This window comes from Nannobrachium achirus, assembly GCF_963921795.1.
Source record: "Nannobrachium achirus genome assembly, chromosome: 5".
Taxonomy (NCBI): domain Eukaryota; kingdom Metazoa; phylum Chordata; class Actinopteri; order Myctophiformes; family Myctophidae; genus Nannobrachium; species Nannobrachium achirus.
The window spans coordinates 45901885-45924647 of record NC_137814.1 but is presented as its reverse complement, the minus strand read 5'-3'; the positions used below and the strand labels follow the sequence as shown (position 1 = coordinate 45924647).

Sequence of the window (22763 nt, the reverse complement as noted above, 5' to 3'; positions counted from 1 at the left end):
AAACATATTTCCTGTATGGGATATCGTTGTCTCGGGTAGGTAGTTAAATCAGACATGTATCTTAAACCACAGTAACTGTAGTTGTAGTGATACCGGAAGCACTTTAAAACAATAATCTTACCGTCTTCAAGTGTTGTAGCTGTTCCAATTGAATGAACATCCAAATGTCTCTGACATGGAAAACAACCATAACCATCTACGGTCAAACATAAGTACCCCAAAATGTACTGTTGACAAGACATCACACATATTGCATTTGACTTTACATTACCTGTGGATAGGTCCTGTTAGATCTCATATTGAATTTGCCAATTTCGGAACTGTTGCCATTGAAGAATACGGCTTGGCTTTTCAGCTATTCAGCACTGTGAAATATGCTGTTTGTATGACAAGAGGGCTTGGTGATCATCACTTGGTTACAGTTTAAACATTAGAGGACTACACCTTTTCTGATGCCAGCTCAGACATGCCCACCAAATCCAAACAATATACCTACAGTAAATATCACCATCAGATTGCGTAGGTGTCACTTTTATGGACCAACGATTTATAACACCCATAAATAAAGGAATATAGTGTGAACATTGTATTGCAAAGAGGCAACTGGACTGATTACGATTGCAATTTCGGCAGAAGAATTTGTTAGTTTTCTGTATTGTAGTTTGTTTGAAGAAAAGAAAATGCGGAACAGTATCAACATGGATTTTATCCCTCTTTTATTTGTATTCACTCTGAGAAAGATAGTTAAGTGTGTGAAGTTACAAATACTTATGCACTGTCACTTTTAATACAGATTAAGGGCATCATTATATAACTCATCCGGAAACCGGCTACCCACTCCATCAGAAACACGAGATCGCAAAGGGAGTCAGCAATTAAAAGCATAATCTAAACCAAATCCGTTTCACCCTAGGTTTAAGATTTTCCTCAAACACTTTACTTCAAGTCACAAATAGTTTAACAAAGCATTATTCAATAAAATAAGTACATCAACAGAGTACTAATGAAAACATGAAAACAGTAGGAAAAAACAAAAAAGAATCCCAAAAAACTATTTGGCTTGTACCGCCATTACTTTAGTGTAATGCCTCAATTATACCAATATACAGAAAAAACACCCTGCTCATCACTTCAATTCCAAATGCAAGAAAGATATTACACAACAGTCATAGAAAATGTGCTTAAAGTAGTTATTCCCATTTAGACAGCAAGATACAAGGGTCTTTTGCCCAAGGGATAAGAGCAACGTTTTAATATTAGGAAGAAATTACCCTAATTTAAATGTGTATCGGCTCCTAGATGTTAGATTGGTCCAGATTGACTTTGGAAGGGAGGGGCCCAGCCTCTTCCTCCTGCCCTGAGGAAGTGATGATCACCAGAGAGGATGCTGGGTATGGAGTCAACTTCTGATCCTTCATGTAGTCAATGTCACCATAGATGCTCAGCTTCTGAAAACACCCAAAGGAAAACACAACCATTGGTATGGAGTCTTTTTCAAAAGACAAAACAAATAAACAGCTAATCTACCTGTTGAATATGGCAATTCTAAGTTGAAATGGTTCTTCCCCACATGAACAGTTGTGCTCTGCATTGGTCACTACTCAGTGTTGTCAAAAAATAATTAAGATTTCTTTTTGGCTTGTATGCCTTTATTGATAGGACAGTAGACCGACAGGAAACAGGGAGAGATCATGAGATGGGGACAGACACGCAGCAAAGGCCACTGTCAGGCATCAGAGGAGCCTATGTGGTATGCGCCTGGACCGCTAGGCCAGCGGCTGGGGCCTGCTGGCCTACCGGTCCAGGCGCATACCACATAGGCATTGATGCCTGACGGCGTCGCCGGTTCGATTTCCAATCCGGACAACCTTTGCCGCATGTCACTCCCCATCTCTCACCCCATTTCCTGTCAGTCTACTGTCCTATCCAATTAAAAAGATTATCATGTCAAACTAAAACTGAGGTTATTTAATAGATGGCTTTTCTTTTATAAGGCTGATATTGCCGATACCGATATGATGATATGAACATATATATAAACATTATAACCGGTTACACAGTTGCATGTTGCAAACTCTAGCGTAGGCTACCAACAAAGCCTCAACCATTGTATTTTGCAATTACATCATCCATCATTGTTGTCACAAATGTTCTGACGCTTGGACACTCCGGCTTTTCATTCAGTTTGGTTAGTGTGTATTAACAGCTCCCAGTACACAGCACACATTTTAGAGTGTCCAGAGATCACCTGGGGTGTGCACCGCCGCTCTCAGAGTGCATTTCAGAACACACAAAGTGTGTAATGGGGTGGCACCTCAGATTCCAGATTTATGCAATGTCACTTTTAACTCATACCCTGCCAAAAAAGACGTTTCTATAATAAAAACGTCTTTAAAACGTCTTTTTCACTATGGACCTCCCTGCCAGACGTCTTCTGAACGTCTTTTAAAAGAAAAAAAAAAAGAAAAATGAAAATAATTTTTTTGAAAAAAAAAATGTTGGACCTCCAACAGTGTACTAGGCATGATCGCGAAATTGCATGTTTAACCCCCATACCAACCCCATCTTTCAAACATGGCAGCCATGTTTGTTTACATTTGAAGAAAACATAAGGGCTCCTTTCTCCTGAATGCCTGAACGGATTTCCAAGCGGATTCTTTTGTTTGAAAGCTGTGAAAAGCATGCACATGCATAGTGCATGATCTGTGCACGAATGTGTGCACCAGCGTGCACACTATTTTTTTTAACCCTTTGTTGGCGAACCGGCAATATAAGAGGTCATCCCACTTTAAATATGGCACCGACTGAGTTAATAGAGATTAGAGCAGCATTATAACTCATCTGGAAATCGATTGCATCAGAAACACAAGACCGCAAGGTAGTCAGCAATTATAGGCATACTGACTACTCTTTAAATGTATCAATGCTTGTATCCAGAGTGACTTACACAGAGTGTAGCAGAAGAAAGCTATGTCCCAAGTTGGTCAATATTACAAGCAACTAATCATGGTAGAGCTAAGACACAGCTTCCGCACAGCTTTCGCATAAAAGATCTAAGAAATACTGCCTGCCCTTAGTTTTCATGCGCTAAGAAACCAAATAAGAGCTGGAGGGAGTAAAGGCAGAAACACTGACCTCAGCGGGTACATATTGATCTACAGCAGTTGCCACAGTAGCGCAGCAGATCCAGATCAGCACCAGTACAGACAGAATCAGAGTTGTGGTTAGAATCCAACCTGGGAGCCAGGGGTTCCTAAGAAAGGAAACAGGGTAATGGATTAAACATAAATCACAGTTAATGGCCCAACTCAGTGACTGAACGTAAGACTGTGATTGTACTGGACACCACTCAAGTGTAAAGGAAAAGGCACTGCTGTAAAAGAGCATTCATGCTCAGCTAAATTCCCTCGATAAAATAAAAAGTACAAAATGTCTTACAATGAGGAAAGGGTTCGCTTAATTCCTTTGAAAACATTAACTGGTTACAAGATTAGAATAAGATACAAATTAGACAATGGTTTTATAATAAGAAGTGTAATAAGAGGTGTGTTACCTTGAGAGACAGCTGAAGATGTTGTAGTCATCGTAGTTGATGGTGCGGTCTGCAAACGTATCTCTCTCCCTCTCCTGGATAAAGCTGCGCTGGTAGTCTTTGTAAATTGGGCTTCTCAAACCGGGCACTTAAAAAGGAGAGGATGAGAGGATTCCAATAAGTCCTGAATAATTTTTTCCACATAGTTTATATCTAAGACAATTAGATATCAACTAATTGCCAAGATTACGTTGATTATTAGTTGTGGAATGTGGATATATTTCAATATATTTTTAAGTAATTGTCTAGTCCTATATTATGAACAGTTTGAGAGGGGCATACCTGTCTCCTGTGGCTGTTCTTTGGCTTCTTTCTCCGGCTCAAACTGGGGAATAAACTGGATCTGTGGTTCAGTCTGTTGGTCAGAAAACAAAACTGTACATATATTTGATTGAACATTTCACTGTCATGTTACATTAGCTGTAGAAACCATTTTTTCCTTCCTGAACTTGCTTGTGTAGGGGTGATACAGAGTACCTCTGATCTTATGCCAGTGCATTCAAATTTTGTTTACTAAACAAATTATGTTTAGTATCTGTGTGTATGCTACTCTGTATGGCTGTGATACAGATACAGTATGATTGCCATCATTGCTGTATATGGCCCGCTCAGGTTAAAACCCTTTGTTTTTTTGGAGCTGTGTGAAGCACAGGCTCCCTATACGTGGCCGTGTGGGTCTGTCTGTGTGTCTGTCTGTGTGTGTGTGTGTCTGTATGTAGCCTGAACTTCCTAAACTTCGGCACGCTACTAGTCCCACAGTTTTGCCACCACACACTCGCGCCATATGTCAAATCGACCGGCTTACTCGGGAATGGTGGGCTAGTAACTTGCTAAGAGAAAGGTTCAATAGTTTAATTGATATTAATTTATTAGTGAATTAATTTTTCCCATTGACTTATAATGGGAATCGCAAAAACTCACATTCAATTATTTGTCTCTCGCAAACCATAGGGGCTACAGTTTCAAGACTTGGAGAGGAGGTTCATAATGATTTCAAGGATTAAATAAAAAATAATTGTGTCATTTGGCCTCATGGTGGCGCTATAACAGCCCAGTTTACGTTTTGGCCTATAACTGTTGAACCGTAGGTCGGAAAATTAAATTTATTTTTACCCTGGATTCCCTGGGTCAAGACGCATCTCCCGATATAGGCCACGCCCATTTGCGCCAGGATAGATTTTCCGCCATTTTGAATTTTCTCCAAAACACACTTTTTGTTCCTTTTCCTACATATTTTCTTCAAATGTCTTAAAAACCGGTACACATGATCTATGAACCTATGCAATGAACATACTCAAGGGATATTGCGATAGTCCATTCCGTTCGTTCGTAACGGGCTTCCAAAGTTAGCGGGAGGGGCCCGTTTTGCAAACAATAGCCATAAATCACAAACAAAAGGTCCAGTCAACACTGAATTTCAACCACAGGTCGGGGGTGGCATACTCAACGAATCCCCAAAAGCATTTCCACTCTGCCTCATGGTGGCGCTATAACGGCCTACTTGTCTCGTAACTCTTGAACCGTAGGTCGAAAAATTAAAATTATTTTTTCCCTGGATTCCTTGGGTCAAGACGCATCTCCCCATATAGGCCACGCCCATTTGCGTCAGGATAGATTTTCCGCCATCTTGAATTTTCTCCAAAACACACTTTTTGCTCCTTTTCCTACATATTTTCGTCAAATGTCACAAAAATCGGTACACATGATCCTGGGTGACCAGAGAGGTGCCGTTGAGTCTAGCCTGCCCTGAGCATCAACTGCAATACACACACACACACACACACACACACACACACACACACACACACACACACACACACACAGCTCCACTTCACACGGGTGTGATTTTTTAGATATTTGTTGGGCTTTTCTGCCTTTATTGATAGTCTGTGGAGATCGACTGGAAATAAGAGAGATGGGGGAGACATGCAGCAAAGATCGTCGGGAACGGGATTCCAACCCACAATGTGCTGTCAGGCTACATTAGAGCCTACTGTAAGTACCCATCGGTTAAACACTTTGTAAACAAATCGACATTGGCATCATGGCATGGCAACACTAGTGTCACCCTAGGGAAAAAGAACCTTGCACAATGCACACTGTAGGTACACAACATCTTTGCATTGATGGCATTTTTCAGTGAAAATATTTCTAAATTGCCAATCTGGGAACCTATTCGGTAAAAAAAAGAAAATCATTTCTTGAGAGATTACCAAATCGCTGGCATTTTGCTAACTCTAAAAACACTTCCAACTAGCACTGCACCTGTTGTTGTTTGCCTGTGTAACCTAAATGAGCTATCATCATGACATCGGATCGTTAAATAGACTTGTTTACTGCCGTACTCAACGATACCCGACCCAGCATTTTATGCTGTATCCAAGGCATTTCCTGGTACCGGTATCAGTATCGGTCGGAACAACTCTAATTAACTGTCAGGTAATTATGACAGACTATTACATTACTCATGACGGTACCTGGAAAATGACAACCTTTCCATCATCGGCCTGAAGGTAGAATGTCCAGGAGGAGGTGATTAAGTTGTGAGCCTGGCTCATTACATCATCCAAAAACCCTTTAACCAGTGTCAGTGGTTGTAGCATGTGAATCCTGGGCATCATGGCCACCAGCTGTGAAACAAAAGCAAAAGTGAGGTAGGTTTGATGACACATTGTACACCGAGACAAACCAACAATCTTTTAGATTAGAAGCACTGTCCTGTTCATACCTGCTCTTGTCTTTGCTCAGCAATTGGGAGCTGACTCTGGCAGCCCAGGTTACATGCATATTGCTCATCTGAATGGGCGTAGGCTTCACGGCAGGCTGTGCACATTCAGAGTTGGGAGAGGAGAGGTAACAGATGGTAAGACAGGATTATGGAGGACAGACACATGTCATAATCATATAAAGGCCCATTCCCACTGGGCCAGATAAAAGATATCTGGAGATATTTCTCCAGATATTTTTTATCTGGCCCAGTGGGAATGGGCCTTAAGTCTCAACTGTTAGTCAACTCATTGAAAAAAGTAGTGTGGATTTAGTGGGACTGAGTAAGCAATAGACTTGTTAATCGAAAACAATTAAATTCCCCCTTTAAAGATCTTGGGAGTTATAGATGTGATATGTGATCAAAATCCCCCACGTATATCTCACTCAACGTACTTGATTCACACTCGGATTTGGTCTGATTCAGGTCTTCACTGTCACCAACAAACTGGCATATAGAAAACAGGCGACATCCTCTCTGACAGGCATACAGTTCCTCCTCCTAAACAAACAAACAAACAAAACAACAGCACCAGTTCAGTGCTTTGACTGACACACCCGACAGAAATGGCTGCATAGTAGCACAGTGACAGTATTCTCTACTACACACTTGCTTTGTCACTTGTTTGTCAAATCGTATTAATGGTAACGTTACCAATGATTGTTATCTGAAAGCAGAACTGAAACGAAAGGCCCACTGGCTACGCTAGCAGATGTTAACACGGCTAGCGCAGTGACTACTCACCCGGGGATAAGTGTGCAAACTGTATGTCATTTGACATGTCTTGTGACAAGATGCCGTGCTTCCTAAAACGCTGTCAAAGACGTCGCTAGACGCCAGTGTGCACGCGAGCACGACGAAGAGTCCAAACACGGAATAAAAGGACGAATAAACCCCCATCTTGTCCCCGTAAAAATCTAAACAAACAACACTTCTTCTTTCTTCCTTCCTCCTCCGTCGTGCTAGGTGCTAAATATCGCGTGAACTTTGCAAAGTAAAACAATAGCCAATAGCACTGCAGGATGCGTGTGCGGGTTTCCCAACTGGTCTGAGCAGCTTGTATCTATTCTGCACCTAGCTTGAGGCAAGAACCAATTTAGAGTGAACATTTTTAGCTCAAATCTTTGCTTCTGGGGCTCCCTGCCCTGGAACTAAATATTTTGAGAACGGGGTCCGCGGCCAAATACACATCATTGACATGACAACGTTTTAGAATCACTTTTTTCTTTTCAGAAAACTGTTTGGATTTAGAAGATTATTCTCACACTTTGTCATGTCAGGGACCCCCGAAATTATGTGTATTTGGCCGCGGAACCCCATCTCAAAATGTTTTGTTCCAGGGACCCCTAGAAGCAAATATTTGCTTTAAAAATGTTAACTCTGAATTTGGGTCTTTCCTTAAGCTAGATGCAGAATAGATACACGCTGCTCAGACCCGTTGGCAAACGAAAGGTCGCCTGCAGAGACAGAGCGTAGCTCTCGCGTGAGGGGGCTGTGTTCTGAGCACAAGTTGCTATGTTTACTAGCTAGCCGAGAAGCCACTGGCCACGAAAAACAAACGTTTCATCAGTCTCTAGTTTATTAAGAAGCAGATATCTTAGTGTTTCGTGGAAATGGATAAATTCGTAGTGCGGCTGCCCAAAGGTGAAACCTCCAATGATGTCAAGAGTATGGGAAGAAAGAGGTATCGGCAGACTACAATCGAGTCATTAAAGGTGAGCAGCTGAGAGAGCAGTGGTTCTCAAAGTGGATTCAAGGGACGCTGTGGGTTCTAAATTGACCCATACAAGTCTGTAACTCTGCCAGTGTACAACATGGTTCATTTGGTTCCATTTGTACACTGCCAGAGTTTACAGTGACTGACTGGGACTGTATGTGAACATAATCAGATAATGAAAGGATGGTCTGGTGGAAACATCTGGACTGGACAATAATCCTCATTCATGTGTGTGTCCTTTTCAGAGAGTGGTTGTGGTTGAGGATATCCTGCGCTACAAGTCCATGCTGGAGTTGTCTGATCAGAACAAGGACAACCTCCTGGATGCCCTGACAGAACTGAACAAAAAGATACCATCCAGGGAGGTCCTGAAGTCCACCAAAATAGGTATTCTGAATTTCTGAGAGGGGTTCTATCCTGCAATTCATATCCCTGGCTGCAATTCATCTTCCTGCTGCTTGCAAAGCAGGAATGTATAGCCTACACTTCCAACAGATACACACATCACTTGCTTTTGGATGGTGACACTAGCTAGGGTTGAGTTAAAACTGCTGTAAATAGTTTGGTCAGTAACAGGGCCTCCACTTATTACCTTTAAATTCATTTTTCAGATACAAATTCTACAACGTTCTCTTGAAGGTTATCAGAGAGGTAGGCCTATATGAACAGTATGAACAGGTCAAAAAGTATCTTGCTGATAAAATACAACTAGAACTGCACTCTGTCGAGGTGCCAAATTGCACTTGCCAGCAGAGTGCGCCAAATTGCACTTGCCAGCAGAGTGCGCCATAAGGTGCGCTCACCACTGGCATCATCACTGGCGATATATACCCAGTTATTACCCACCGATCGCAGTACTTGTGCCCTCTGCTGGCGCAAGTAATTATTTATGAATTCCAATCTGGCTTCTGAACATCTCATTCTACTGACTCCTGCCTACTCTATTTGACCGACTACATCAAACGTGTGGTGGACTCGGGGGAAAAAAATCTGCTGCGGCGTCATGCTGGACCTCCAAAAGGCATTTGACACCGTAAATCACTCTATACTGATTGATAAGTTGAAGGCAATCGGTTTCAACTCATCCAGTTCACTGAACTGGATGAAATCCTATCTGGAGTGCATAGAACATGTAGTGGAGGTGAATGGAAGCTAGTCCTCCCACCTTCCAGTGAGCTGTGGGTGGCATTCCTCAGCAAACTAGGCCCTTACTGTTCCTATATATACTAATATACGTTAATACGTTAACTACATGACATCAGCATGTGTGACTGCAATTTGTTTTTGTTCGCGGATGACTCTGCACTCCTGGTCTCTCGGGCAAGGACAAATTGCAGGTAGAAAAAGCCCTTAGCTTACCGTAACTATCATTACACCTGGGCAAAACTCAATCCATTATTTTGGGGTCCAGAATTAACCTGCCATTTTAACCTGGAAAAAATATTGCAACAAAAGTAATAGCAGTGGAACGTCAACCAAAGAACATCAACATTTTTTAAGCAAGATCTCCTCGTTGGTCAGTAGGAATACACTGAGGACACTAGCTGGAGCACTCATCCTGTGTCATGTTGACTGAATACCAGAATGCTCACACCAAAACATAGTCACCTGCACCTCATGGTACTCTAGCTGCTTTGCCAGGGCACACCTTTCATAGCCAAAATATCCCTGGGCACACCTAGATATACAGTGTACACCTACCAACATCAAAACAGTTTGACTCCTTGTCCTCACCCTCTTTCAAAACCTCAACTTGTAAGCGTAATACCAGAAATGACACCCCACCGTCCCTCCTCTGTTATTACTGTACATATACGTTTGTTGCTACTAATGTTGAAGATGTCTTGTATATTATTTGATGTCTTTAAAAGTATTCAATACAGATGACCATAATGGAAACAAGCCCTTAGGGCTTTTTGAGTTATCCTTTTGGCATAATTATTACGACCGAAGGTCGCAGTTTACCATGAGAAATGTCACAGCTTGTCTCCGTGTGTGTACTCATTTTTACAGTCTATGGGTTGGTTCCCTTGACACATCACTGTGACATCACAGGTGATATGCCCATATATGAAGATCCCTGATCTGTCATCGATATATATCACTGGCCAGATGGCCAAGACATGGCCCATATCTGTGTGGCTGGTTCAGATAGGGATCTCCATGTATGGTCATAAAATATATTGTGTGTTGTGATGTCATGGGAACCACTCTAACAGAATCCATTTTATACCCATATATGGAGATCCCTGATGTCATCAATATTAAGCCCATATCTAACAGGACTTCATATGGGAATGCCCATATATATGGAGGAAGACAGCCCGTATCTGTGCGGCTGGTTCAGACAGGGATCTCCATGTATGGGCATAAAAAGGATGTACTATATACAGTACATGGATCTCCATATTTGGGTAACTGGTCCGATATACATCACTGGCCAGATGGCCAAGAATTGGCGCGACCTCGCTCTTTAGGGCGAGGTCGCCCTGAGGCGTCTTACTAGTATAATCGTACCACTGTATTATTTGCAAACTGTTAATAAAGTATTCAATAAATCAATCAACTCATACACATACACATACAGGATGCAGTATAAACAAGTGAAATGGAAGTAATGACACAAAGAAATGAGATACTGGAACACTCTAAAATCTAGGCCGATAAATGGGTACACTCCTGATTGGCTGGAATCGGCAACTCACCTGAAAATGTATATTCTGTTTACTGAAGAGTTGGGGAGACCATTATTATTGAACAAACACTATACTGTAGCAATGATTATTTTCTGAATTTTGAGCTTTAACCTTTTTAACAAAAAAATATCACTCACCCTACCTTTAATTCAAACGTTTTAGTTAGGAAAGGTGTTTAACCTTGTCCTCATGATAATAGAATAACCTGAACATTGTACAACCCATATCAACATACTGTACATGCATGCTCACAGAGGTACAGCATAGAGGCCATTAAAGACCATTTGACCAAAATATATGTACAGTATGTCTCTGATAAGCACAATGAGCAACAAAGACAATTATTCAACAAAATAAATCACAGTTATAAATAATTATGAATAATAATCATGAATGCAATATTAAACAATGTCATCCAATACACAACACACAATCCTCTTTTATAGTTTAGAAACCCACTCTACTCTGCCCGAGAGAATTACTTAAAAGGTCTGGGTATGTTTACACTGCATGCTATGACAATTACCTTGCCCTCATGTGCCTTAGCCTTAAGGGAATAACAACCAAATTAGCGCCTTCTATGCATGCAAATCACCATATTAAGTTATACATACTACCGGTACATACATTGGCCTATAATGCACATTATTATGTCTGTTCAAAGGTCACACTGTCAACAAAATGCGAAAGCATGGTGACCCTGATGTGAGCGCATTGGCAGCACAAGTTTATACTCAGTGGAAAACCTTTATTGAAGAAAATTCCAACAAGCCATCTATTGAAGTCCGCTCTGACAAACAATCCGAAGGACTCAGAAACAATGCGAGAAGACTAATGGCTGATGCTCTGGAAGTAAAGGTAAGAATTGTCGGGCACTCGAATGGTAAAATACCAATGTAGTCATTTACTACTTTTTGTCCATCGATCGCTCCCATGACCGCCCGGGTAGCAGCCTGATCTTCCCTGCGTGTGTGTACTCACCCATTAATTCCTGCAACTTGGAGTCAGATATTATGTCCTCTATTTTCATATCCACTCAAAAGTTCTGACAGAAAACGTGTATTTTATTGTATATTAAAATATCAAAATCTTCCCACAAGCTGCACACAAACGACATTCTCTATCTGTGACAGGCCCGCCCCGAAATGATTGCTGCACTCCAGGAGAACACACATATGGGGCACACAATTGTCAGGTGTGATTAATTTATCCCACACCAATTGTGCCCCATATATATATATACAGTATATGTGATCCCCAAAGGAAGTTTTCATTTGTGCAGTGCAGAAATCATTTCAGCCTTCTGACAGAGAAGGTTGTCCTTGTGCAGTAATCATATGATGTTCATTCAGTCATGATAGTGCATGTGTGCATTCCTTAAAATGAATTGAGACAATGAAAAATTAGAATCATAACATCACATAAGATAATGTAACAAGGATTTACCCTCCTGCAGTGCAAGGGATTTTAATGAAACTGGGTTGTTCTTGCTGTAGTCATTTTTAAACCAGTCACTTACAGCCTCTTTTTACATAATCAGATTGAGTTTATTAAATAAATATGATAAATATGCAGTAATTTGCTCAGGTAATCCTATTTCAGGACAATCAAAGTATTTGTGCACAGGGGACAAATTCAGTGCTGGGGAACAGCACAAAAACATTATACTACATAGATTAGAATACATTTATCTCTACAATATTTACATGCATTCAGATAGCATGGCATGCCAGTACTGTTGCAGTTATAAATTGGATGGTTGAGTAATCAGCATTGCATTAGGAAAGTTTACCAAGTAGTGCTCAATTTGGAAACTTTAGGCAATTACTGTAGACTGGTGGTCACTGGCCTAGCCTGGCTTAGCCAAACATATCACACGACAAACTGCATGGATATATACATCTCCCTTGTGTTAGCAATGGATAGATAGAGTTTAGCTGTGCTAGGCTATCACTGGCCTACTCAGGGACCACACAAGTCAGGAACGATGCAAGTTGGGAATGCATTCCCACCCAGTTATGCAATAGCCCTAGTACCCATTGTCAATATACCCATTGTATTCACAAAAGTGGCGTGAACATCCCCATACATGGGCATGCGTTTGTGACATCCGTCGACCCAATGTCCACTCACCTTCTACCAACAAGGCAATTTCAATATAGGATGAATGAATGTATAGCAGCTACTGTGTTGGTCAATAACCACAAACCCTGAGTAATGACTGATTATTGCTTATCTGATCTACAGGTGGATTGTGGTCTAGTTGACAACATTGAACGAGAAGTTTTACACCAGAGCTCGCGGTTGGTCAGCAGTTCATACAGACGGACTGTGAGGGCACTGGTCTTTGCCTTCAAACACAAGCCTGAGATTAGAACACAAGTTAAAGACGGCACGGTCTCGGTTAATAAGTTGGTTTCTGATTATAAGAAATAACCAGCTGTGTTGGACTGGACATGGAAGACTGCTTTTGCAAAGAACTCTGCTGATGTGTAATTATCAAGATGCCATTATGGATGTATTACGGCTGCTGTTTTTTTCTTCCTTGCCCCCCATTTTTTAAGATGATTTCTTCCTCTAAATACGTTTTGTAAAAAGCGTTTTTATTTTATTTATTTGTGGCACATAATTAGACTGATTTATTGTATTGTTGTTTGTGAATCATTGCATAAAGCAATTTAACGTCGATCATGTTATTCTACATTTAGATCAGAGTTTTATACTGTTCCACTGTTTTATATGATTTGATTTGATTATTTGTTGCAAAAATATAGATACAGTACGTCAGATTTTTCTAAAAGTCTCTGTCCCCTCGCTCATTTCATTTCTGACTTTGAGTTGAGTTGTATTTCTAAAGAAGCACCAGCCATATAATGGCTATCACCATAAGAATGACAGCCAGTACGCAAATGGCGATGAAGACGATGTCACTGGGGTCAGGAGGCTCGGCCTCTTCAGCTGGCCCCGTTCCCTTCGCCATCTCTTGTTGGCGAGCTCTCTCTGCTTGCCTCTGACGCTCCTCTGTTGAGATGATGGCCACTGTCGCGATTTTCCTCTGGGCATCGCACAGCACCTCATACTCTTGCACGTTCTGCTTTTTTCCATCAGATAAGTCGATGTAGAGTATGTTTACCAGAACGGTGATGTTCCGGCGTTTCTGTAGTGGATCGGAAGTTGATACAAGCAGAAGTATATAAGAAGTGTAATAAATATATAATACTGTATATATTATATTGCACATAATTTATAAAAAAAGCCATGAAATCAAAATGGTACTTGATACATGTACAAAGAATTAAGGGCATTAATACTAGTGTTGATTTCTGTTGAACAATTAATAGAAGATAGCTGAAAACGTGATTCTACGTTTTACAATGTGAAATTCATCAGTACCCGAGTTACTGTAATAACCAAATCATTGTACAAGTTGTACAATGATTTGGTGGGTACATGGGTACATGGGTTGTACAGTACAACCCATGTACCCATCCTTTAGGCTAACCAAGGCACTATATAATCACTGACATTACATAGCATTTGTCCAAAGGGCACCACAGACATATTTCCACACAAAAATAATCACAAACTAGAAGCAGTGCTCTTCCGAGCACAGGTCACAGCCAGGTCAGTTAGGTTATTGTGACTTCCTGGTGGCTCTATAATAGGCCAATGTAAAAAGGGTGCCATGTGTTATTGGGCCTTTCACGGCAATCAGACGCTGCATGCATGATTTGTTCAAACGGATTTGTTAAAAACGGACCAATCCTGCAAACTTTGGTATCCAATGTTAGCCAATTAGTATAGACCGTGAAATATCACTATAGAGATACTGTGTACAGATTTTCTTGATTTCTGGATAAAATCTGAAGGAGTAACATCAAAGAAAGTGTTTTATAAAAGTCGACCTCCTGGTGGCGCTATAAAAACGTGAAACACGTGGGGCAGAGGCTCTGAATTGGCATCCAGGGAGTGTGTATACAGAGTTTGGCAGCAACCGGGCCAACGCGTGCCGGAGATTAGCTGGCTAAAACATAGTCTCCCCACCATGCCTTCGGCCTGCCGGAGACAACAATTGTGATTAATAATCGTAATCATGATTGCAATATTAAACAAAATGATCAGGATTATCATGTATATGTATGTAATATAAGCAGGTAGTCACCTGGCCAGCAGTACCACAGTGGTCAAAACGGGCCAGTATCTTGTATGATGTGGCTGTCATCTGGGCTGCACAAGATGGATCCCCCAGGTAAATGCTCTCACGGTCAAGCTGGGGTAAGGACTGCTGGGGTATCAGGATTGAAAATTCACTTCTTGTGCAGCTTATGTTCACCGGCACCACTTACAGAAAAATGACACATGGTGAGATTAGATGGTTCAAAAAGTCCGTTTGACAGAAAAGTACTGCTGCTTGATGAATTGAATACATACATGATAGGACCACGTTGGAAACGAGCCTTGAGGGCTTTTGAGTTATCTTTTTGCAATCAATCAATACTACAACGTAATACTGGTCTTTTGCTGTGCTCAATAGGTTGCTAACAGAACAGAAGCCTTTGAAGTGTTCTGTCATATCTTGTATGTTCATTGTGCAGCATTCTATAAGGTTACAGTGTTTTCCAAACAATACTGTATGTGTCAACCATTCTTTTGGTCATGGATCCATTTGTATGGGTTATTATAGACGTTTGCCTGTCTAATAAAGTATCAATGTACGGTGAGACACTGAGATATGCTCTCCAATGCTTGCAAACATTAAACCAGCCAAAGAATGATTTATGTATTCATCTATATTGAATCATCTCACTAGTATTCATGACAAATACATTATTAGTAGTATGCTTTGGAATTTCCATGGAAATGGAATAGATTAGTATTCGAATTGGATTTCAAAGGAAGCCTTGCTGCCTAGCTCTCACCTTGTAGATGAAATTGCTATTTCATAGACTGTAAAAGTGCTATTTTCTGAGGCAAAGATATTGGTTTGCCATTTGAATGTCCCTTTTAATCCTAGTAATATCTGAGCCAAATTCCACACATTCTATACCCAGTGAATATTATTGTCTTTGTGAGTGTATAATATGGTTGCGGTAGGTAACCTATGAATGTTGACGTGGTGGGCCTACACTCACCTCCAACATATGAGCCACTGAAGCCCTTGTGAGCCTCATTTCTGTCTGTGCTGAGGACAACCAGTAGTTTGTTGCTCTTGGAGATGATGGTGGGAGGGAGTTCCCTGCCACACCAGCGCCCCACTAGGGCGTCTGTCTGACTGTCTCCATTGTAAACCGTGACGGAGTCATAGTCACACTCGTCCGTTAGGCTGTTACGATCCTCCAACTCCATGAATGTGAAGAACAGTTTGATCCGGTATCCAGCTGTTAGATTAATGGTCCAGTGGCAGTTTATGTTGTTTGGATATATATTGGGGTAGTGAGGGCTACTGAGGTCGTCGCTTAATGATGAAAGGACCTGCTGGCATTCTCCTGCAAAAGTACATGTAATACTGTTTTTTGAAGTTCATCACATTTGTATATGCAGTGTGTGTGTGTGTGTGTGTGTGTGTGTGTGTGTGTGTGTGTGTGTGTGTGTGTGTGTGTGTGTGTGTGTGTGTGTGTGTGTGTGTGTGTGTGTGTGTGTGTGTGTGTGTGTGTGTGTGTGTGTGGTGGGGTGTGTGAGAAAAGGCTGCTGTTTAGTTTTATTAATCTCTTCTTAATACTTTGTAAAATGCCTTTTTATTGCATTGTTGGTAAAAAGGCATTGTTTGATCTTCGTAATGTTTCTTATTTGACACGGCACATTTTGCACACTTGTTTTTATTCAGACGTTTTATTTGATTATGTCTTCAGTTTTATGTAAAGCACTGTCTCTTTGTTTTGATATGTGCTTTACAGATTATTATTTTGCTTTCTATCTATCAATTACACCATGCCTTTTTATTTCAAACCGAGAGGGGGGAAAACTGCCTTGCCTGAGTAGTAATATGCCTTGAATCCCCGTCCTCCGATGTTGAAGTCAGACTTGAAGACGACCAGAAGCTGATTGGAAGTGGTGACAGTGGTGGGGGGTGTATCCCCCCCACAGTAGTTGCCCAGGTGGCGGTGGGTGATGGTGGGGCCATCAAATAGGGCTACAAAGTCAAAGTTGCAGCCCTCGTTGTTTTCCAGCTTGAAGTCCAGGAAGACCAGGCTGACCACAGTGGTGTTGGAGACGTGGATGGTCCAAGAGCAGTCAGCGTTGTTGCTGTATTCCTGAGGGTAACCCGGGCTGGAGATAACACCTGACAGGCCAGTTAGCACTCCACCGCACATATCTAGAGAGGGGGTGGAATTTATCAGTTCAATGTGAAAACAAATAATATTACAGAGCACGACTGAAAACTTTCTTCTGAAACAATACAACAAACTTCGAGTGGGGGAGTAATGGGGAAATAATGGAAGTGTGCAGTGGCTTGTAAAATCTGATGCGTTATATATTGTTCCATATCACAGTAAAAACTAAATGTAATTTCAAGGATATCTTTTCACTTTATCTGAATTGCACAGACTTATATTGGGTATTTCCATTTAGTTTCCAACTCAGGGTTTTCATTTTCTGACCAAGATATGCATCCAAATTATTACCTTGAAGATTACAAAATGTATATACATGTATAATAGATGTTAAACTTTCACTAAAAGTTTATGTTCATCTCAGTTGAGAATTAAAGGTTTGGATGATACTACTTGCCAAGCAATTAGAATATACGAGATCACCTTTCCTGTAGCCTACAACGAATCCCCTATGGGCCACATGGCGGTCTGAGCGGAAGATGATGGACATGACATTCCAGGAGGAGGTGAACTGGGGTGGGGAGATGTCACCGCAAAATGTCCCCAGGTGGTTCCCCTCGTCCTCAGATATGCCATTGTAGATCTTGATGTAGTCATAAGCACAGTTGGCGTGGTATTCCAGCTCAAAGTGGTGGAACGTAAGCAGAATTGAGGACCCCTCAGCCACTACAATCAGCCAGACACACTCAATATTGTAGGGGTACAAGTCTGGGAAGTTGGGGCTAGATATATTGCCAGATGAAGACGATAGAATTCCACCGCATTTGACACCTGAAAGTTATTAAAAAAGAAATACAAATCTGTCAGTTTGTAAAAAGAGTTCAAGAAGATGCATACAGCGTGCTATGTATGCATTTGTTTGGTTCACATTCCCATGACTAACCGTTTGTCAAGAGAGTATTACCTGAGCGATCGTAATGCACATGGCCTTCATACAGTAATTTATGGTTTCCTCTTTCCTGCTTGCTTATTTTCTTACTGTATATTTCCCATTTCCTAACAACTTGATACAACCTTTGATGGTGCAATAAAAACTGACATTGAACAATGGAGGTCCAACTTACACAGTGTATACAGTGCCTATAAGATGAAGTACTCCCATCAAGTGCAGGCTACCATCAAGATAACAAATAGCAACTCACCTTTTTTAGAGTCAGCCTTGTGAACGACCAAAAGTAAATGAATCAATATAGCCACCCTGAGACTCATGATGTTATTGTTGAATCGGCTTTTGTCACGCCTCACATACAATAGAAACAGAAAGAAAGAGAAAGGGAACAGCGATGTCAGAGCTCACAGCCTTGAGACGTCAGCAAAAGGTGCCAGTAGAGTAGATGTAATGGGACGTTGAAAAATTCATCCACAGCCTGAATGGGAAACCTGATAGTCGGGCCACCCTTCGCCTCCTTCGCTAAATTTTAATGACCGCTATCGAATGTGCCTGAGTGGCTTGTCAGGACACTGTTTGCAGAGATGGTATACATTTTTTATGATTGTCACTCACACTGGACACCGGCTGCCTGTGGGCCTCATAAAGAGAGAGATAGAGAGGAGGATAGTCACATTTGTCACTTGTATAAATGGAATCATTAGCAGGATCAGGATGTGTGTGTTAGGGTTAGAGAAGGGCCCAATACTATTGATGTCATACATTGATTGAACTGTGTACTGCAGCAGAAGAGGTGATTTTTCTGAGAAGCAACTTACTGCATGTGCAAAAGTGGGGGAAAACTAGAAAGGTGCAATTCTGGTTGCACTGACGCGAGTCGCCAGGCATCCACTGGGAACTGAATTCTGTCTTATTTATATATTGTGATGTCATGTGAAGCATTACAACAGTGAAGGTAAAGAAGAAGGTCACACACTCGTAGCCACGATGCAGAATTTATTAGACACCAACATTTCGACCTGGCAAGGTCTTCTTCAGGGAATGGGAAAACATGACGACAGTGACAACAGTGTGTGAAGCACAAGACCAAAAGCTTGCTTCACTTTTATGTTTGTGCATAAGTTTACAAAAAGCAGGTTCACTTTGTTGGCACAAAATCCCCAGACCAAGAACAATGGAGTGCTGCCTAGAATGCCTACAGTATATAGCAACCACACTAACTAGGAAATGATGTGGCTCTAGTGTGGATCTCAGACTTGGCTCAAATGGATCACATGTGATCATCCGTTGTCTATGACTTATGACTCAACATTTTGCAAGTAGCGGGGCAGTTAAGGAGAACAATACTTCAGTTCTGGAAAGAAGCACCAAAATTTGACAGAGTGTACCTCTGGGGTCATTCTTTAGAAAAATCACATTAGACACTTAATTTTTGAAAATGGCCGCCAGTGTTAAAGATGGCCGCCTTTTCGGATATGTTTTACAGTACGCCAGCCAGTTTATATAGAATTTTCATAATATTAGAGTAGTTTTGTAGGTTTTAAAACATCCTGAGTTCATTTATTACACTTTTAAAGCAGCCAGACTAACGTTTCTGACTGTTGGTTGGGGTCTTTCCTCACCTGGGACTCCCCAGACAGACCCCTGAGCCTATTTCAGTAATCGCTCTGCTCCTGCTCCAGAACAATGTTAAATTAGATCTGAAATATGCTCTGAAATAAAAAAAAATTACTAGTAGCAAATAACAGAGGTCTTCCACGGGGGGTCCGGGACCCCTGGGGAGGTCCTCAGAGCTACTACAGGGGGCCTGCCAAATCTCGATGAGATCTTTTCTTTTTCTTTCTTTTTTTTTACATTTGAAACTTCGAATGTTTTTATGTATCCTGGTTTTATGTATTGTACTTTGATGGTTTATTAGTATTCTCAGTATTATTTATAATGTTTTTGTGTTAAACAGTTATGGTTGACAGCTGTTACTGCAGGGATTGCAATAATGAAGGTATTGCAACTTTTCACTTTGGGCGCAGAACAACATTTCCATTTATTGCACTGCACTCACACTGACAACACACACACACACACACACACACACACACACACACACACACACACACACACACACACACACACACACACACACACACACACACACACACCTTTGTTATTGTCACCCCAAAACCCTCACCTTATCCTCTTATAGAGCTCATGGTCAATTACACCCAAAGAGATTCACTACAATACAGTAATTTCAGACAGGATATATTCGTCTTCATCATCATCATCTTCAATGTCCAACCTAATAGTGTAGACACAGTCTCCACCATAGCATAGAGTGAAAGGCAGGTTATTTGAGCAGCTGCACCGTCCCTTACAACCTGCTTTGCAGACACATTTGATGAGCTCAAGTACTGCCTTTGGAGCAGGGAGAGCAAGAAACCTGACTGGAACATAGCCTCCACTCTCTGAATTCCATCTATTTTCTTCGATTGGTGGAAGCACAGGGCAATTTGTCAGGTATGATTTATCCTGCATTGTGACGGAGTTGCGCAGAGGTAATGTGGTAGCAGTGCAGCACGAGTTGGAGGTAGCATCTCACCCTCCAAGTTCTTTGACAGAAATAGTTCCCATCTGAGTAATCCCAGGGTTGTTGGACCTTTTGAACTGTAAACATGGTATGCAAAATGTTCCGACTGCAATGTTGATGGAAGCTCACCATTTATAAGCTCAGGAGGAATGGCCAATGACCTTGCCAAGGTCCTTGAAGCGGTTAATGGCTTGGTCATCATCATCATCAAGTAGGCATTGACCCATGTCTTTTTGGTGATTCCAACAAATGTTCTTTCCCAGTCAGCACCTGAAAAACTATGTACGCAAAGGAACCCTTGACATTTTTAACATCCAATAACTTGAACTCACTCGAATATTTCAATTTCCTTTTTTTGTACCGGATAGCAAGGACTTGATAAGGAATCGGGGTATCAGCCTCTTCATGTGTTTGCACTTCCTCAAAATCATGTCCCTTGATGAAGGTATTGTATTATGATGCCTACTTTGTCATACCTGACAAATTGCCCTGAGCTTCCATCAATTGACTTCAGAGAGTGGAGGGTTTGTTCCAGTCAGGTTTCTTGCCCTCCCTGCTCCAAAGGCAGTACTTGAGCTCATCAAATGTGGCTGAAAAGCAGGTTACAAGGGACGGTGCAGCTGCTCAAACTATAACCTGCCTTGCACTCCTCCCTGCAAATGCTATAGTGGAAACTGTAAACACTATTAGGGAGGACATGTATAGTAGTGAATTTCTTTGGGTACAATTGACCGTGAGCTCTTAACCCTGCAAGACCCAAATTAATTTCTACTGGCCAAAAAAAATTAAAAAAATCAGATGCTGTTGTAGGAGTCCTAATCACAGGAAAATGTAATGTTAACAAATTAATAATTTTTTGTAAGGTTTTATAGCCATAAATCATAAATCATGCTCTAATTTGCATTTTGGGGATATTTTTCACAATAATAACATATGTACATGTTCTAATCTAGACATTCTAATGATCACAAAAAAATATATTACAGGTATTTTACTTATGTTTTAGTGAGGAATAGCTTCAGTTAAAAAGTGAGATGTTGTTTGTCCAGACGCTGGAATTTCAACTTCTCTGGGAGGTGTGAATGTCAGCCCCTGTGGGGGGTATTTATATTCAAATATCGTTGCCAATGGCATTGTAATACTAAACAATAGGATTTAATGGTCATTTTTGTTTTTAATGATTAAATTTTTTTGCCAAAAAGCAACGCTGGGCCTTGCAGGGTTAAAGAAGTGTGTGTGTGCGTGTGTGTGTGTGTGTGTGTGTGTGTGTGTGTGTGTGTGTGTGTGTGTGTGTGTGTGTGTGTGTGTGTGTGTGTGTGTGTGTGTGTGTGTGTGTGTGTGTTGTGTTGTCAGTGTGCAGTGCAGTGCAATAAATTGAGAAGTTGCAATACCTTAATTCTTGCAATCCCTGCAGTAAAACCTGTGAGTGTGAACCTGTCTGTCTAACACAAAAATGTATAAATAATACTGAGAATACTAATATAAACCACAAAAAAAACGTCCCCATCAAGATTCGGCAGGCCCCCTGTAGTAACTCTGAGGACCCCCTAGGGGTACCGGACCCCCTGTGGAAGACCCCTGGGTATTTGCTACTACTCATTTTTGCCCAGTTACAACAAATTTAATGCTTCAGTTATGATCTAATTTAACATTGCTCTGGAGCAGGAGCAAAACGATTACTGAGATAGGCTCAGGGGTCTGTTTGGGGGGTCCCAGGTGAGGAAAGACCCCAACCAACAGTCAGAAACGTTATTCTGGCTGCTTTAAAAGTGTAATAAATGAACTCAGGATGTTTTAAAACCTACAAAACAACTCTAATATTATGAAAATCGGACATTAACTGGCTGGCGTACTGTTCAGAGGCAGCCATCTTGGAAACATGGCAGCCATTTTGATTTTTCAGTGTCTAACGTGTTTTATCATAGGAACAACCCCTAAGGAGTACTTGTGAAAAGTTTTAGGTTTCTTTCCACTTGTGAAGTATTTTAGTGCAAAAATGCATTCATCTGCCCCGCTAAAGGTTTCATTGCTATCACATCCACAGTAACTTCCTTAATGAAATGGTTAAATATTTCAAAAAAGTATTAATAAGTGGTCAGTATGACTGTGGCCTACTGGCAGCGTGCATACAAAGTTTGGCGGTAATCGGTTCAGAGGTAGGTAGGCTATATGACATTTGCTCTGGG

General features: G+C 41.2%; 3 protein-coding genes across 3 annotated transcripts; 1 reads left to right on the top strand and 2 right to left on the bottom strand.

The window, feature by feature from the left end:
* Positions 1–699: 699 nt before the first annotated feature.
* tmem59 (transmembrane protein 59) lies at positions 700–7320 on the bottom strand. Its single transcript, XM_080725381.1, has 8 exons — positions 7104–7320; positions 6755–6860; positions 6321–6415; positions 6070–6222; positions 3875–3947; positions 3554–3680; positions 3136–3253; positions 700–1448 (listed from the first exon to the last, which is right to left on the bottom strand). The coding sequence occupies exons 1-8, from the start codon at positions 7257–7259 to the stop codon at positions 1296–1298; spliced, it is 981 nt and encodes a 326-aa protein (XP_080581507.1). The 5' UTR covers positions 7260–7320; the 3' UTR covers positions 700–1295.
* A 632-nt stretch (positions 7321–7952) lies between these two features.
* tceanc2 (transcription elongation factor A (SII) N-terminal and central domain containing 2) lies at positions 7953–13430 on the top strand. The gene is made up of 4 exons (XM_080726070.1): positions 7953–8074; positions 8322–8463; positions 11437–11630; positions 13020–13430. Exons 1-4 carry the CDS (start codon positions 7973–7975, stop codon positions 13206–13208), a joined length of 627 nt encoding a protein of 208 aa, XP_080582196.1. The 5' UTR covers positions 7953–7972; the 3' UTR covers positions 13209–13430.
* Positions 13431–13623: 193 nt separating this feature from the next.
* On the bottom strand, positions 13624–18313 carry cdcp2 (CUB domain containing protein 2; the record flags this gene model as incomplete). Its single annotated transcript, XM_080726135.1, has 6 exons — positions 13624–13929; positions 14935–15113; positions 15905–16258; positions 16744–17085; positions 17528–17875; positions 18247–18313. The coding sequence occupies 6 exons, from the start codon at positions 18311–18313 to the stop codon at positions 13624–13626; spliced, it is 1596 nt and encodes a 531-aa protein (XP_080582261.1).
* Between the last annotated feature and the right edge of the window lie 4450 nt (positions 18314–22763).

Coding starts and splice junctions, on each gene's coding strand:
- tmem59 (XM_080725381.1), bottom strand. CDS start 7,259: ATGGGGGTTTATTCGTCCTTTTATTCCGTGTTTGGACTCTTCGTCGTG. Junction 6,223..6,320: donor CTGAGCAAAGACAAGAGCAG/GTATGAACAGGA, acceptor TTTGTTTCACAG/CTGGTGGCCATGATGCCCAG. Junction 3,254..3,553: donor ATCTTCAGCTGTCTCTCAAG/GTAACACACCTC, acceptor TTCCTTTCTTAG/GAACCCCTGGCTCCCAGGTT.
- tceanc2 (XM_080726070.1), top strand. CDS start 7,973: ATGGATAAATTCGTAGTGCGGCTGCCCAAAGGTGAAACCTCCAATGAT. Junction 8,464..11,436: donor CCTGAAGTCCACCAAAATAG/GTATTCTGAATT, acceptor GTCTGTTCAAAG/GTCACACTGTCAACAAAATG. Junction 11,631..13,019: donor CTGATGCTCTGGAAGTAAAG/GTAAGAATTGTC, acceptor TCTGATCTACAG/GTGGATTGTGGTCTAGTTGA.